At 43.0% G+C, this 16,598-nt stretch overlaps 2 protein-coding genes across 4 annotated transcripts in view; both read right to left on the bottom strand.

Moving 5' to 3' along the window:
• Positions 1-1,673: 1,673 nt before the first annotated feature.
• LOC101478675 (schwannomin-interacting protein 1) lies at positions 1,674-9,920 on the bottom strand. Of its 3 annotated transcripts, XR_191878.5 has the most exons (9): positions 9,372-9,920; positions 7,729-7,986; positions 7,354-7,478; positions 6,139-6,256; positions 5,861-5,986; positions 3,607-3,724; positions 3,430-3,506; positions 2,902-3,221; positions 1,674-2,742 (listed from the first exon to the last, which is right to left on the bottom strand). XR_191878.5 is itself a non-coding variant. In XM_004574322.5 (8 exons), the coding sequence occupies exons 2-8, from the start codon at positions 7,984-7,986 to the stop codon at positions 3,177-3,179; spliced, it is 867 nt and encodes a 288-aa protein (XP_004574379.1). In that variant the 5' UTR covers positions 9,372-9,920; the 3' UTR covers positions 1,674-3,176. The 3 variants fall into 3 exon arrangements, 1 of the variants encoding a protein (XP_004574379.1); XR_191879.6 differs by having other exon boundaries at positions 1,674-3,221; positions 3,347-3,506; positions 9,372-9,919; XM_004574322.5 differs by having other exon boundaries at positions 1,674-3,221.
• A 3,527-nt stretch (positions 9,921-13,447) lies between these two features.
• The window catches only part of ache (acetylcholinesterase (Yt blood group)), a 29,071-nt gene continuing 25,920 nt past the window's right edge, over positions 13,448-16,598 (bottom strand). The window contains exon 9 of the mRNA XM_004574319.3: positions 13,448-16,523. Within this exon, the coding sequence (XP_004574376.3) occupies positions 16,402-16,523 (122 nt within the window). The 3' untranslated portion in view covers positions 13,448-16,401. The remainder of the gene's footprint in view (positions 16,524-16,598) is intronic.

The raw sequence follows: 16,598 nt of genomic DNA, 5'->3' as shown, positions 1-16,598 counted from the left end.
AGCAGCAGACCCAGGGCGGCTGATGGTCCTTTCGTATTCTTTCAGGCCTCATCAGAGGAAGAGAGACAGTTTCCTTGTGCTGCTTTGCCCACCAGAGAGAAGTTAATCTTTGGGAGCTTCATTTCTGGGCTCCTTTCGGTCAGACTTGTCGAGGCTGGATTGATCTCCATGCCCACTTGTGTTTACCACCTAGGCGGTCATCTGAAAGCGTGGAAACCCGTGCAGCTTACACCATCGTCCGTACTCTGTTCCAGGCTCCTCTACACCTGTGCTGGTGGGACGCAACGTTTAAATGATGATAATGATAAAAAGCAGTGCTCCACTGAGACCGCTCTCTTGAAGGTCTAATGATCTAATGATCTAATTTTTTGGCTAGTGCATCTGGCTCTGCCTTGGTTTTCTTCCTGTTTATAGGGCCTCTCCTAGAACAGACAGGTTTTCCTCCAACATTGCCTTCATAAGTGGGAACGGGGTTCCACACGGTTCAGTTTTAGGTCCACCACTATTTTCTTTCTACATGGCTGCTTTATCTGGCATTATTCAATCTTTCAGTGACATTTCTTATCATCTCTATGATAATATCGTTTAAGCCTCATCAGCTGGATAGGTTGTCCACCCTAGTCCACTGCTTAACTGGTGCTACTGATTGGCTCTCTGGCATTTACCTTGTTTTAAACACCAAAAAGACTGAGGCCGTGATCATAGCTCCTCCTGAACTCGATTCTAAAATCAGTCAGGTTTTTGCGTCTTTCTGTCCTGCTGCCAAGTCAAACATTTGAAATCTTGGTGTAATATCTGATTCTTCTCTGGGCCTCGACTTGCGTGTAAAATCTTTGTCTTGTTCCTGTTTCTTTTATTTAAGGAACATTTTCTGAACTGCGACATATGGTCTCCTTAGCTGAACTGGAAAAAAATGTTCATACGTTTGTGTCATTGCGTTTAGGTTGTAATGCCCTGTTTACCAGCTTGGGCAAATAGTCTTTTTCTCGCCAAGCTATACAAAACGCTGTGGCCAGACTATTAACAAGGTCTAGCAATCGAGCTCACATTACTCCTATTTTATATTCATTATATTGGCTCCCAATAGAGTTTGAAAGTTCTTGTCTTAGCATACAGAGCGCTAAATGGCCAGGCCCCAGATTATTTATCCAAGCTTCTTACAAAATATTCTGTTCACAGGCTCAGTTTGTCGGTTGTTCCCTGAACACGACTAAATCCTAAAATCCACAGAGCCTTCCAGTCTGTGGGACAGCCCACCACCACAACTACATTTGGTTGGCTCTGTGGATTCTTTTAAAAAGCGGTTAAAAACTTTTCTATTCAAACAGGCTTTGTGTTAAGAATTTGTTTCATTTTAAAACTAAAACTTTTTAAACTGTTAATTTTTGTGTTTTATTTAATCATTCGTATTGTCTGTTTTGGCACCTAATGTTCTCGATTATTTTAGCCTTTTGTGTAGAGCTCTTTGTGACTGCCTGTGAAAAGTGCTTTATAAACAACCTACAGTTGTCACCATTCCAGCTGTTGAGCCTTCGTCTTGTCCACAGCAGAGAGGTTGGAATGGAAGAAATGGATTCTGTGCACAGGTTTGGAAACTAAGGAGACCAACTGCAATAAACTTTATTTTATAATTACTAATTTTATTTCTTGGCCATTATAAATGCCCACACTGATAGTACATAGCTATATAAAAATAGCTAATATTGGTCGATAACATCAACCAGAAGATTGAAACCAGATTCTGTGACTTCAAAAAAAGCTTCCCAAGTGTTAACGTCTTCAACACTACACTATCTGTCCTGCTGAGGAAACGACAGGCTTTAATCCACAGCTCATAATTTGCAAAACTCAGTACAAATCAGCAGAATGGATACTGACTGTGAAAAGCATCACAGTGGACTGGAGGGGCTTTGGACCTCCTTTTCCACTTAAAGCAATCTCAAAAACTCAGAATGAAACAAACGCTCGTGTTGCTGACCGTGGTAACAATTATTCTAGTTAGTTTTAATTTTTCCAGGTTTTGATGTGCTTTGTTTAAACTTTAAATAAATAAATGATTTTTTAAAGATGGCATTGCACTCCAAGAGAACATTTCAATAACAGTGGTCTCCATTCAACACCTGGTATATTGTAAGACACTGATGGTTTACAAATAAATGTGTACTGTTCATATTTACATTCAACTTTTAAAAAGTTTGCTGTTTTTAAACTTGATATCAACAGCTCATCAGGAATGAGATGAAATACTTTCACTGTGACCAAAAACACGAACAAAAAATAGTAAATTACAATTTACAGGTTAGTCAAGTCAACAAGTTAACTCATTCACTGCCAGCCATTGGCAGTGAATGAGTTAAACCCATTGACTCATTCACTGCAATTGACGGCTATAGACGTCAATGGCAGTGAATGAGTTAAAAGTGTCAAAATTTAGATTAATACTAAAGATATCGTTTTGTTGTACAAAAGAGCACATTTCATTTATTAACCAACATCAATTAAAAAGTGTAGACAGAAAAGCATGAATAAGACTTTATGCCAGGATCAAAAGACTATATCGAAACAGAGCAAAGAACAGATGTTAATGAGCTTTTCCATATTGGTCCCTTTTGCACTGCAGAGTTAAGAGTTTTGAAGTTTCACTCGCCAGGTGGATATTTTACACAGGACTGCTGGAAGGCTTCTTACTACTGTGTTAAGGACCGTCTCACTATTATGCAGAAATGACTGTCTCTACTGTATCTGTGGGAGAAATGATGTGAAGTACAAGTAGGATTCTCAAGTTAATAAATGAACATAATGGAAACAATCTGGTGCTAAAACTATTGTTTTTAATAAAAACAGCCCCTCTTTTGAAATGTGCATGACCCTGCTCATCATTTAGCCTGTACAGACACTGACCTGGGTTCAGTGCTTGCAGCTTGAAGGCGGATGATCTAAGAGCGCTTTCCAGAGAGACGGGAATTCCAGTAACACTCGTGAAACCTTTCACCTTTCCACGTGGATCACAATCATTTCCACAAACAGACAAAGCCAAACCTGGATGTCATATTTCCCTCTCATGCTTCTACCTTTGAGGTTTTGACCTTACACCCGTCCTGTAATGTAGCGGGTGTAAGGCACAGGTTTTTACTGACATGCAGTTCTCTGCTGGTTTTCGCTTCATATGTAAATCATCAGCTGATGGACGTCTTTAGCAGGTCAAAGTTTCCCTTACACACCTAAAAACACAGAACATTAAAAAAGTCCCAGTATTTATAGAGACCAACACTTCACAGTGAGTGACCAGTCCGGCCAACAGCAGCAGGGAATGTCTCAGATGTCGTGGAGAACTTTGTGGCGTTACCCTAATAATGTTTAAGTCTCATAACCACTCCTCCCAGCTGCTCACATGTGGACGTGATGTCACAGTGACGTTAGATCCTGTACCTCCAGCAGCATGGCGTCCTGCTCCGTCCTCAGCTGGTCTCGGACCTGGAGGCGACCCACCAGCTCTGAGCTCAGATCTAACACGGATGAAAAGTTAACCATTAAAATTCACTCTTCAATGCATCAGAGAAAACGGCGCTTTTATTTTTAAACGACGGGGCTAAGGTTATATAGTACCTTGTATAGCCTGGCTGAGAGACGCACAGAGAGCATTCAGCTCCTTGATAGTGAAGCCCTGCAGATCGCTGTGCTCCAAATGTCTCCTCTGGTTTACAGGATCACTCCGCGCTGTGCTCTGAGGAGAGTTTACACATCTTTTAATGAAACAAATCATGATTAACAGCCAAACAAAGAAACACAAAAATATTACTGCACATATTCACGACCTCGTCCCCCCCACAGACAGACAACATTTCAAAATCTGACAAGAAAATCAGTGTCGACTTCCCTAAACAGAGATGAAATGCCACACATCTGCCACAGTGTTATAACAGGTACAAGCAGACACGCGACCCTTGAACATAAGTTTAACATCTGTATTTAATTATATTTTATTTATATGGTGCCAAATCACAGTAACAGTTGCCTTAATGCACTTTACATTGTAAGGTGAAGACCCTAAATCAGCACAGAGAAAACAGAAGTCCTCCTGTGAGCAAGCGCTTTGGTGACAGTGGGAGGGAAACACCTCCGTCACACCCAGGCTCAGGGAGGGCGCCATCTGCTGGGAGGAGGAAGAAGACGGGGCCGTTCCTTTCATTTTGTTCCCAACAAATGGGAAAATTGACCGGGCAAATCCGATTGAAGTGCTGCACTGTACTTAGGGCCATAAAATGAAAACTGTCATCCAAAAACCCACAAATGTTGGAAGGTTTCCTTAGCAAAACACAGAGTGACCCTCTACTCTTTAGTCCATATGTGCCACATGTCTGTATGTGGCCATGGGCCCGCCCTCCGCTGGAGCCTCCACTGAAGATCCACACTGCATTTCTCTGTGGGATGTTTGCACAAGAACCTGGTGCAAGAGCACCAGACCACCTCACCTCTCGAAAAACAGAGTCTCTTGGTTTTGTTGAGAACTTTCATGCTTACAGGATGTAAGGATTTGTTATCGCTGATGTTTTAAAAGACAGAATTATTTCTTCCTCCTCCTCCTGTGGAAAATCAGCCCAAACTACTGGCTGAGACCCTCCAGCTGATGCTCACTAACAGAAACCAGGAAGAGCAGCCCCCACGTGCTCCACCAGAATGACACCCATCGACCTGAGGATGGCAGCAGATTTCTACTGCCCTCCCAGTCACAACCCTGTCAGCTTTGGCAGCCCAGATGTTGCTAATACTGCTCAAGCTGGTAGAACCAAGCAGTTTTAGTCCATAACTGTGGATTGTGTATGTGGAGCTCAACATCATCAGAAGAAAACTTAGCATTGATACAGTCATCAATAAAGCTCCTGCTCCTGATACAGACTTGGGGAAAAGACGCTGAGCTGCAACATACATTCAAAGAGACCAACTTATGGTCAATGAAAACAACTTCGATTGTGTCCAGATGGTGAAGGGAAACTCCATAAGTGACGGCCAATTTAATAGCACAAGTTATGAAGTTAAGATCCGAGGTGCACAGAGAAATGAGCAGACTGTGGGACTGACGCTGCCATGTCTCAGAGATGAACATAATATCAGGCTTCTCTGCTCAGAACAATCATGTAAGATTTAAGACTTGTTGGCAGTTTGGTGAGGCCCACGGGGACAGGTGCAGAGGGGCCTGGAGTCCCGACTTTGGGCTACGCTGCACAGCAAATCCTACCATGATGAGCCGTGGCTTTCCACGCTTTCACATGACTGCCCAAGGTGGCAAACACAAGTGGGCATGGAGATCAATCCAGCCCCACAAGTCTCAGGCGAACCTGACCGGCGGCACACCAGGAGTGAAGCTCCCAAAGATCCTCTTCCTCTCTCAGAGGCTGACGAAGCAGCGCAAGAAAACCAGCGCTCTTCCCGCACTTCCACCGATGAGGCCTCCGAATCAAAAACGAGATGACCGGCAAGAGGGGAAGTAGCACCCGGAAGTATACCGGGAGCTGCGCTCCAGCGCCGTTGGAAAAACAACCTCAATACGTTGACTGAAAATTATCCATAGCAGATTTAATCACCAATAATGCACAAAACAGCCGAAGGGAGATGATGCCGGACAAAACTGTAGCAAAAACACTTGCACAACACGGAAACACACAAACACAGGTGAGAGATAAAAGCGTCCCAACCACAACCTCCATGCACTCACTCCTTAAAGCAGCTGTTGCTGTAATCTGGCATCATATCAATGTTTACACTCCCAGCATGCAGTGCAGGGAGCAGAGGACAGATTCCTATAACTCGAACTCGGTTATATGATAACATAGTTTGTTCCACCTTTGAATATTTGTCTCACCAAAGACTTGTGGTCCGTCCTTAGTCGGTCTCGCAGGTTCTTCAGAGTGTTCCTGAAGCCTCTCGACTTTTGTTTCTCTGGTTTGCTTGAAGGCTGAGGATCCTTGTGAATCTGAACACTTCCTCTCTTCAGCAGAAAACAGACGGCAAATCTGAGCACACTTATGAAATGAGGCCATGTGACAGCGCTGCTACTTCAGCTCTGCATCACATTTTGCAACTACATATTAACTGTAAGTAATTTGGAACAATCTGCTGTGTTGTACATGAAGTGGTTACCCATGAGCTGCTTTCTTTCTTTCTAACATCTCCTTTCTTCTCCTCTTCCTCCTCCTCCTCCTCTTCACTTTCACTGTTGTTGATGAAGCAGAGCTGGAGATTCATCCGTGTCTGCAGGCTGAGGGTTAGACACCAGTCAGTGGACCATCATGAACACATATCCAATCTCACATCACAGCTGGTTGCTTAGCATCTAGCTAGCGGCACAAAAGAGGAGCGAACATAAAAGGAGTAATATTTTTAAAGTGTGGGGTGATTGCATATGCAACATTTCTATCAGCTCAACAAAAGTCATCAACACACAACCTGTGTGTGCAGTTTGTGTGTTGATGAGCTGAGACAGAAGAAAAAGCCGACTTCACTCAGAGATGAGAAAGATAAAGACGGGACAGGAACAGCTGACTGCTCAGTGGGATTTGATAAACTGCACATTTAACGCTTGTTCTCATGTTTTCAAATAATAATTTCATTGTACATGTACAGTGACAATAGAAGCTATTCTATTCTGTTTTATTCTAAACCACATGTTGTGTTTGTGACATTATTTGTTTCATGCTGCAAATCAAACTGAAGCAGACTAACTGTGTCATTTAAAAACTGCATGAAATCCTCTGCAGGCTAGTTTGCTGTAGTGTGATGGACGTGTGTGATTGGTGCACAATGGCCCTCGAGTATAAAGGCAGCATGAACAGTGCGCTGTCAGTGTGGAGGATGGAAGAGCAACTCATGAAACATCTGCTCACATCTGGCTGAATTCACATGCATAAATCTGCAAAGAGCAGCAGGTCAGCTGATCAGAACCTGTACATTAAGAAAATCTGTTGGAGCTCACGTTAGAAATGACTGTGAGCGGTGCTTCGTTTCCCCACATGAGCCATCAAAGCTCATTTTAGGGAGTTCCCCACTTGCCGAATCCCACTTTAACCTGCCCTGTACTCACGTTCCTGCTTAGAGGTAAAGTCTCCCTCTCCAACGTGACCAAACGAAAACAAAGCTTAACTTTTGTTGTTAATAAATTCCTTCATTTTGTCAGATCATGCAGTATGAGGAAAGCATGGTTGCAGCTCATACTGCACCAGAATCTCCACCCAAAAGACTTTGACTGTGTGCAAACTGGAACTTGCAACAGATGCGAGCAGACTGCAGCGACCGCACACTGAGAGACAAACACGGTGTTAACAGACATCCAGTAAGAAATAAGAGGCGCGCCTGTACCGAGAGGTCAGTGCCAGCACGTGACTATTGCAGGCGTCGTCGCCGTCCTCCCAGCTCTCCGTTCTCCTCCCTCGCTCCTCTTTCCAGCTGACTGGGGCTCCTCCTTGCTCCAGAGAAAGGCCAGTCTGACAAGCACAGCAGCCACATGTTAAAACCATTTCAACAAACCGCGTTACATCGGTAAATATCACTGAACAGTTCTGATCAGCCTACAGGTGAAACTCTTGAGATAAGTGCTTTCCATCTTACATTCACGCTCACGTGGATTCAGAGATGGGCGTCTCCATGTATCCCATCATCGCTCACACCTCTGCAATTGTCAAAGTCAACGTGTACACAAACACCATCTTTCAGCAAGACAACAACATCTCTGACCTTTAACCTCTTCTCCTTCTTCTCTTCTTCCTGCTTCTCAAGCTCGGCAATGCGCAGGCTCAGGGCCTCCCAGTGCATGATGGGAAGGCCCAGATTGTCCTCGCCGTAGCGTTCCTGCCAGACCAGTGCTGCCCCCACCAAGTCTTCCCCATCTTCCTCGACCTTGTCTTTGTCGTCGTCACACTTGCCGTAATCATCTGCTTCGTTGCTCTCCTTCTCATCCCGATGTTGTCTCAGTCGTTCCTTCTCTCCCTCCATCTGGACAGCAGGGAAGCACTGGGTTAAAATGCTCGCAGCTTTACATCAGACCGCCTGCTTCAATCACATCCTGATGAATGAAATATTCATGTTGACAATCTTCACTGGGATAAAACAAATCTTTACTGGGATAGAGATCGTTTTATCCCAGTGAACATTGCATGTAGTCACAATTATAAAACTCGGCCTCTACCATAGTTTGCCTTTTGTGGTGTCTCTTTCTGACCCAACCAGCCAATCACATGGCCAACCACAACCAGATGGCCCCTCCCCTTCCTGAGCCTCGTCCTGCCAGAGGTGTCTTCCTGTTAAAAGGCAGTTTTTCCTTCTTACTGTCACCAAGTGCTTGTTCATAGATCATCTGATTGTTAGATCATAGGCTGTACAATGAGGCACTTAGGAAGGCCTGTCATTAACAGTCTGCAATCAACAGACAACTTCATGAAAGGAAGTACAGAAGCTTCATAACAAGGTGGAACCCACTGGTTACGCTGAAGGATGGGAAGCCTGAGGAACGCCACAACGTGCCCAGTTCTGGAAAAGATTATTGTAAGTGGACAGAGGAGGCGAAAATGAACGTGCACCAGAATGTTGGGAGCACATTGGTGTAGCTCAGACTGAGCAGGCAAACAGCTACAAGGCTCAGTGCAGCAGCCTGAGGCCCTTTGCTGGCGTCTTCTTCTCGCTCTCTCCTTCCGGTCACCTCTTCACTGTATTAGCTAATAAACAACAGGAAGATGCAGTGTTTGGTTCCATCTACGAGCTCTCTTCTTAAGCAGTATCTGACTGCAGAGGACTAAAGAAAAACTAACATTAAAATCATCTTCATTTGTCCGGGATTACAAAACAGCTATAATTCCTACATTATTAGTGAAATACTTTTTAAACCCTTTGAATTCAATCACACATCGATCGTTTGATTTCAGATCTACGGTGTTGTGAACAGAAACAAGTTTAAAATAAACGTATCATTGCCAAATATGAATCGAGCTAATTGTATAACCGGTATGAGCAGTTAAATATTCAAAGATCGGCACTTTTTAAAAAAAGGAAAACGTGAGCAACAGAAACAGGACGTTTTGTGATGAGCACCGAAACACTCAGGGTGCAGCCACGGTTTCATCCGGAAAACAAGACAACATGTCACATGTGGAAGAAGTTTGTTTAAATAGATTAAATAAACAGCAGTAATGTGAGGTACTGTACTGCTGAACTACAGCAGCAGGGCCTGACTCTGTCCTCAGGTTTAACTCGCTGGAGGAACTTCCACAGCCTAGCTTGAAGCTTCGGCCCTTCCTCTGAAACTTTTCCCCCGCGTGGATTCAAAGTTTGGAGGAAACATCAGACCAGTTCACCGTGTCAGGCCCACTGCGATTCCAACTCACCACTTTTTCGAAATAAAGGCGGCTCTGCTGCTTTCACGGACGGAGAAGTTCTTCAGAGATTTGCCACATAGCTCAGCTCCGTCCTCGGCTCCTCCTAGTCATCTTCCCTCTCTTTCCATTAGGAGCTTCGTCCCTCTGCCTTTTCACCGAGAACTCCTCGTTGTGTCCACAGACGCTTCCTCCTCCTCACTCAGCTGATGTTATTAACTTCTGGTTTATTTCATGCCATATACCCACTTTCTCCCGGTCCAAACCCACGAACAAAGGAATCCCTTGAGAAACTTTCCTGCAGAGGTCCACTTTGGAATTAGGGGTTTACTTCCTGTCGATGCCTTCAAAATAAGTGTGCACACAGCCAAAGGTGGGAGGAGGAGACAAGCTGAGGATTCCAACAAAGCTACAGCTGGCGCTGTGAGCGGGCGATAAAACCACGGTTTCTTATTTTTCCTTCTAAAATATCTTTGTAGAATCAAAGGAGCTTGCAAAGAAAAGCGTCTGGACTTCTTTAAGTTGCTTGAAGACGTTTCACCTCTCATCCCAGAAGCTTCTTCAGTTCTAAGGTCACGTGGTGGAGAGTCCCAGATTTTAAGCTCTATGGGAGTGTCCCATGGGTGTGGGTCCCAATCAGCCAGGGTTTCGGGTGAGCTCATTGTGAAACCTGGCCCCACCTTATCATGCGATTTCTGCGATTTTTAACTGCTGTAAACCCTGGCTGCCACGTTCTGTCTGGCAACTCCCAGGGCTCATCACAGGTGAAGGAAACGAAGATTAGACAAAATCAAGAATAAGAAATGAATTGGTGTAAATACATAGATAAACTAAATGTGCGTGCTTACAAATAGAACAAATGTATCCAAACCAATCAATAAACTTACTGCAAACTAAAGTGTGTTATTTAAATCAAAAATAACGAATACATAAGAGTTACTGACTTTTAGAGTGTGGCCATGGCTTTGGCCATCACAGTAACACAGAGACACACAAGTATTCACATCCACACCTAGGGCCAATTTAGAACTGCCAGGTAACCTAATCTCCATTCATGTCTTTGGACTGTAGGAGGAAGCCAGAGTGCTCAAGAGAAAACCCTCGCAAGATGGGGGAGAACATGCAAGCTCCATAGAAGGCCCCAGTCAGCTAATGGATTTGTACTCGGGACCCTCTTGATGCATGTTCAATCATCCAGGTAAGCAAATCCACAAAAGCTGATTCTGTTCATCTGGATGTTTTCAGTGGGAGAAAGGTCTCAGGACCTTCTTGCTGTGGTGCTTGGGACAGTGCCAAGCACCACAATCAGTTACTGCTAACATTTCGGTAGCCCTTGATTAATTCCATTGAATCGTAAGAATAGCTTCTTCTGTGTGAAAACTAAACGTGGATCCTGTGTTTTGCAGGAAGGTGAATAATAGGCCATTTTATTATGGGCTCTGACAGTGGACTCATCTGTGCTAGTCCTCAGCACTGTTGACTTAGTATTTTATTACAGAGATTAGGCCATACCTATGAATTAAAGGTTGGTTGCTGCAGTGGTTTAAATCATATCTACCTGATGGAGACCAATTTGTTAATGGAAACACACTCAGGTTAATTATGGTGTTCCACAGCATAATGAACAGGCAATGTGAAGGCATAGCATACATGTTCATTAATGTGAAAGCTCCATACCACATAGCAGTTATTTAAACTGCATTAAGGTCTTAAAGACATGAAAACCTGGATGAGCTCTAATTTTGTGCTTCTAAATTCAGATCAAACTGAGGTTATTGTACTGGGCCCTAAAAATCTTGCAAATATAATATCTAACCACACGTGTGTTTCCAGCCATCCAGGTCATGGTGGTCTAAGGAGCTTGGAAATAAAAGCGTCTGGACTTCTTTAAGGTCTGTGAAGACATTTCACCTCTCATCCAAGAAGCTTCTTCAGTTCTTCGAGCAATTGGTGGAGAGTCCCAGATTTAAGCCCTATGGGAGTGTCCCTAAGAGGGTCATGGACCCCCTGTTGATCCTCTGTTTGTTTTTTGTTTTGTTCCCCTCCCTTAGCCTGGTTCTGCCACATGATTCTTCATGTTACAATCGAGTTTTGCTTTTCTCCAAGTGCTTGCTCATCAGGGGTTGTTAGGTTGTTGGTGTTGTCTCTGGATCATTGTTGGCCTCACAATATGAAGCACATTGGATGGACTGCTGTTGTGATTTGGTGCTGTAAAAATTAGATGGCCATTAGAGAACACCAAGGCCTTCCCAGGCCAGCCGAGATATAATCTCTCCAGCGTGTCCTGACAATGGGTGAGAGTAGGGATATACATCGACTGGTAAATATAGAGTTTCGCTTTTACGCTCAGCTCTTTGTTCACCACGATAGACCGGTAGAGCATCCATATCGCTGCATCCGCATCACCAATCCGTCTGTCAATCTCCTGGTCCCTCCTCCCATTACTCGTGAATATGACCCTGAGATACTTGAACTGATCACCCCTCTCAGAGTCTTTGTCTCTAAGGTGTAGCTCATTGTTCCTCACTTGTTGCCTCAATAAGTTACAGGAAACATCGATAAAATGGTTACTGATACTTAATTCTTACGTAGCAGTGTGAGCAATGCATCACCTGCTGCCTCTGTGCCAGAACTTGTGTGGAGCGCACTTTATGATATCAGCAGCGAACAGATAAGGAGCAATAACAACATATTTTTGTCCTCCTTTTGCTCCTCCTCCAGATGGTGGCTCCCAAGGCAGCTATTAATCAGATAGATTAACAGTAGTTTTAGTGGCTTATTGACAACTAAAACTACTGTTAATCTATCTGAATATGACCTAAATTTACCATTTAGGTCATATTTGTAAATATTGTTTTTCTTATTCAGTCTTTTTTTCCCTCCGTTACATATGAGCTGCTATTATACTATCCTGCTATACTACAGCGTAGTATTTGATCACATGGAACCTTTAAAAACAGCAGAAGGTAAGTTTCCTCATATTTGAGGCTGATTTATGTGAATTATTTTGGTTTAAGAAAGTAAGACACCGGGTTTGCTGCCCTCTGCTGGTGCTGCCGACATCAAAGAACCGAAAGAAAATTACTGGATTATTTTCAGTGCTCTCTAAGATTTTGGCATCAGATTTCCCTGAACATTCCTGCTCGCTTTAAATGCGTGAGTGAATGAATAATTCAGGAGGTATAGAAACATTCTGCTGTTCATCACAAACTCAAACAACACATTTGTTATTTCGGTCTTATTTGGATGAATCTACTTTATTATTTAGAAAAGTCGACTCCTGTGTTTTTGTCACAATTTCACAGCATCTCATGTTTACAAACTGTCATTTTGACATTAATATTAATCCAGCAGACCCACCGAGGCAGTTAATCCACGTCCTGATTGGACACAGTGGAACTCCATCTTCCATATTTCCACTCCAGAAAGCTTTGACGTTTTTGTTAGTCATTATTGTGTGTGTGCCAGTTTTACCAAACTTTATTAGTTCTCATTTGGTTCAGTCCCACACGGTTTAAAGTGATAATTCAAAACTAATTTCTTGTTCAAAGGATTAAACAGCATCACAGAAATGTTTGCCTTATCCTGTGCTGCTCGATGATAAACCAGGAGGCTCAACTACTCACAAGGTTCAGAGTGAGTCAGTATTAAACTATATGTTCATATATTTCAGCAGATGACAGAGTAGCTGTGAAACATTTGCACACATCGTCAATCATTTGCAACAATGTATTTGCATTCACACATTCATTATTAACTTTGTGTGAATGACTTCAAGACTGTGATGTCTTTATTGTCACAATAACTGATGGATTTTATTCTCATTTCTAGGTAACCGTAATATTCAAATACTGTTGGAGCAGCAAGGCTGGCTCAGTGTTTTGCATCACCTAAACTATTAAAAGTTGAGAGATAATCAAACGACTGAAATGTTTAGTAGTTGTGTTCTGCACGGTCTTATTCTGAAGTGTGTCTGTTTCAGTGCTGCAGACTAAAAATCTTCACACGGGACACTTTTTATAGTCCAGACGGAGACTAAAACTTGTGTGTCTGTCGGTACGTGCTGAGATTCAATAAAAAACTTGAGATCGACAGCAGGCTCCCTTTATTTCTGTTGCTATAGCTTAATAAAGTCAGCGTTCGTCATACACAGAGACATACTGGGAAGCTACAGAAGCCTTCAACACTTACAGTACCAGTGACTGAAACAAACAACGATGAGGCAGAGGACTGAAAAGGAGTCAAACAAACAGTTTATACAAGAAAATAGTCATCGGCACTCATATTAAGTTCATACTTTGAATAAATATTGCTTTTAAAATGACTCTGCCCCTCATCGTTGCTGTTTTATCACGTTTTATTTTCACTGCGTTAAATATCAAATATATTCCTTTACTGATGCATTTCTGTTATTGCTAACATCAAACGTACCTTACATGAGATACTGGATAATAGGCTTGTTGAAAGTACAAATTTCACAGAATATAACAGTCAGAGTTTGGTAGGATACACTGCAGATGATGGGCTTCTGGACATGCACAAGGACTCGATAGAAGTGGCTTAAGCAGGATCTCTCTGTCCGAGAGGAGCTGGAGGGAGGAGGTGTCAGTCACATGGCCTTTCAAACATGCACTCTTTACTGGTATTTTACACATGTACAATACTTTTTTTTGTCATATTTAGTTCTTTTTAAAGCTAGACTACACGACTGAGCCACAAATAGGAGCTTTACATGCCAACGGGGACACTGTGCTGGGGCAGCCAACAGCTAATCAGAGCGTCGCTTCAGCTCCCTCACAATACTCAAATGGAAATGTAAGAAAGGCTGACAGAAGTACAGTGATAACACACATACATACACAGTGATATGGGTGGTAGTGACTCATAACTCAGGCAGAGTTGCCCCAAAGTCTTGTACGATTATACTTTTAATGTAGAATATAATAGATTTGAATGCAAATATTACTTTAATAAATATTCACAAGTTATTTAGTGTGCAGAAAATATGGATGAATAACAACCTGCCAGGTGACCGAGCTCGTATCACAGGTCTTGTGTAAACAAGACAACTGGATGTAAAGTGAATCATTTACTGCTAAACTAATAATAACTCATGAGGCAACATATCGTAACAAAGATAAGGGGAACAAACGGTATCTGGATCCTACGCAAACAAGGTTGTAATCTGACTAAACTGTCTTGATTCTTCAGTATAACATGCTCACAACACAGGGAACGATGCAGGCTCCGACTTCTTTCATAAGATATGCAAATATAAGATTATCGTCATTAAGTAAGAGTAAGAGGCGGCTTGGGTCACCGAAGCACCCAGAAATGGGAAAATTGTGAGCATCAAGTTAAAGGTTAAAAGTCTTTTTCTTGATTTTCTTTCAAATGCAGGTGAATGCTGCCACACATGAGTGTTTGCAACCAAATCACAGGATCGAACATGCAAACGTCTTTTTATGGCCCTGGATGTAACAAAATGCACATCTGAGTTTTCAAATGATCAGTGCATATCTGTATTACTTTTGTGACATAGGAGTGCATTTCTCCGTCTTGTCATTTTCCCATCACTTTTCCACCTCTGCATTCAGCAGGTCCTGTTGGCTAGCAGGCCAGAGGCTGAGCCAGTACTCTGCCACATTATCCTGCAGCTGAGTGAATTACTCTACCTCCATTAGACTAACAACAAAGCAGGAGCACCAAGGAAGGGGGAAGGGAGAGGGAGCAGTGATGTAACAGAGCCGACAAGGAAGGAGGGACAGATACGGCAGATGATGAATAAGGAATAACTAAAAGGAGGGAGCGAAAGGAAACAAACGAGGAATGGAAAAGGCCTAACATAAAAGTGAGAAACAGGAAGGGAGAGGCGGGAATAATGGATAAAGGAAAAGAGTAAGAAAGAAATGAGGGTGGGTGGAGGTTTATTAGAGATGAAGATGACAACTAGAGTGGAGAGGACAATAAAAGGGAAGGAAAATGGAGAGGCAGAAAGCAGAGAGAGGGACTGGATGAAGGGTTGTTGTGGTGGAAGACAAACAGGAGTGACAGAAAAAAGGAGGAAAAGAAAGATCGAGCTTACTGTCTCACACATGAGTGGCACACAGGACCCCTGTGAAGGACACTGGGTGGCCACGCACACATGCACAATTCAGTGCAGTTGTGCAGAAGAATCGACCCTCACAGGAAGGCTGAACATTTAGAAGAATTGAGCACCGACGCGCTTCAACAGACAGGCGATGCTCAAGAGGACCCATAAACATCAACGGGACTCGTTTCTGTTTCCATTCAACTGTGAAACTGAGTGAACTTGTAATATAATGCGAGTTAGGCACCAGTCAGTTGGTCTGGATGTAATATACTATCTACATCTCACATCAAACTAGAATACAGCAGTTTTAACATTGAGTAAAATGTGAGGAATCAGATATTTTCACACACAGCAACAGTTAGATAAATGCAAAATAGTATATGGCTTACCACAGGAGAAACACACAAACAAAGCAAGACCAGTACAGGTAATGGGAGTAGTGGTTGTAACAGTATTAATAAAAATAACTAAATAAATAAAAGAGAAACAAAACAGTGATGAGACCAAAAATACAACTGATATGTTGGAAAGAAGAAATCCCCAGAAAGCAAAAAAAGTGACGAGATGACCACAGAGATGAGTGAGGTTACAGTAAATCCGTAGTGGAGCAGTGTGACGGGTCAGTTAAGTTATCTGAGTCAAACTGGGCGGTTTCTGAGACGCACACATAGTTACGCACACACATTCGAGGTAATGACGCATCTTTACTCCTCCAATGACAAGTTTTACTCCACAGCCCTTAAGTTCCACAGACACACATACACAAATAAAAAAACAAAACAATAAATATTATAAATAATATAAATAAATGACAACAGTGCCTCTGCTTGTGTATGCTGTGAACCAAAAGAACCACAAAAAGATGTCAGCCTTCACTCAGGAACTATGGAGGAAAACAGCCACGGCTCGCTCGCCGCTCTTCTCTCCGTCGTCTCCTCGCTGAGGCGCTCAGAGGTCAGTGCAGCGCTCCTGCTTGCTGTAGTGGTCAAACTGACTCTTCCAGTGCATCATGTAGGAAGACCAGCGGTGAAACTCCACCTTCCACTGACGTTCTGCCTCATCTATGTTGTCTGAGAGAAGAAACAGAGACAGAACAGCAAAAACGGTTAGCAGTTGAGCTTGAAGTAGGGCTGCCACGATTTGTC

This window comes from Maylandia zebra, linkage group LG3 (assembly GCF_041146795.1).
Source record: "Maylandia zebra isolate NMK-2024a linkage group LG3, Mzebra_GT3a, whole genome shotgun sequence".
In the NCBI taxonomy this organism is placed as follows: Eukaryota; Metazoa; Chordata; class Actinopteri; order Cichliformes; family Cichlidae; genus Maylandia; species Maylandia zebra.
Note: the sequence above shows the minus strand (reverse complement) of the source record. Positions and strands in the feature narration are given on the sequence as shown.

Excerpts from the sequence above, each read along its gene's own strand:
- LOC101478675 (XM_004574322.5), bottom strand. The coding sequence starts at position 7,986 with ATGGAGGGAGAGAAGGAACGACTGAGACAACATCGGGATGAGAAGGAG. Across the intron at positions 6,257-7,353 it reads GTGCTGGCACTGACCTCTCG|CCTGCAGACACGGATGAATC; the intron begins GTACAGGCGCGC and ends TCTAACCCTCAG. Across the intron at positions 5,987-6,138 it reads AGAAAGAAAGCAGCTCATGG|AGAGGAAGTGTTCAGATTCA; the intron begins GTAACCACTTCA and ends TTTCTGCTGAAG.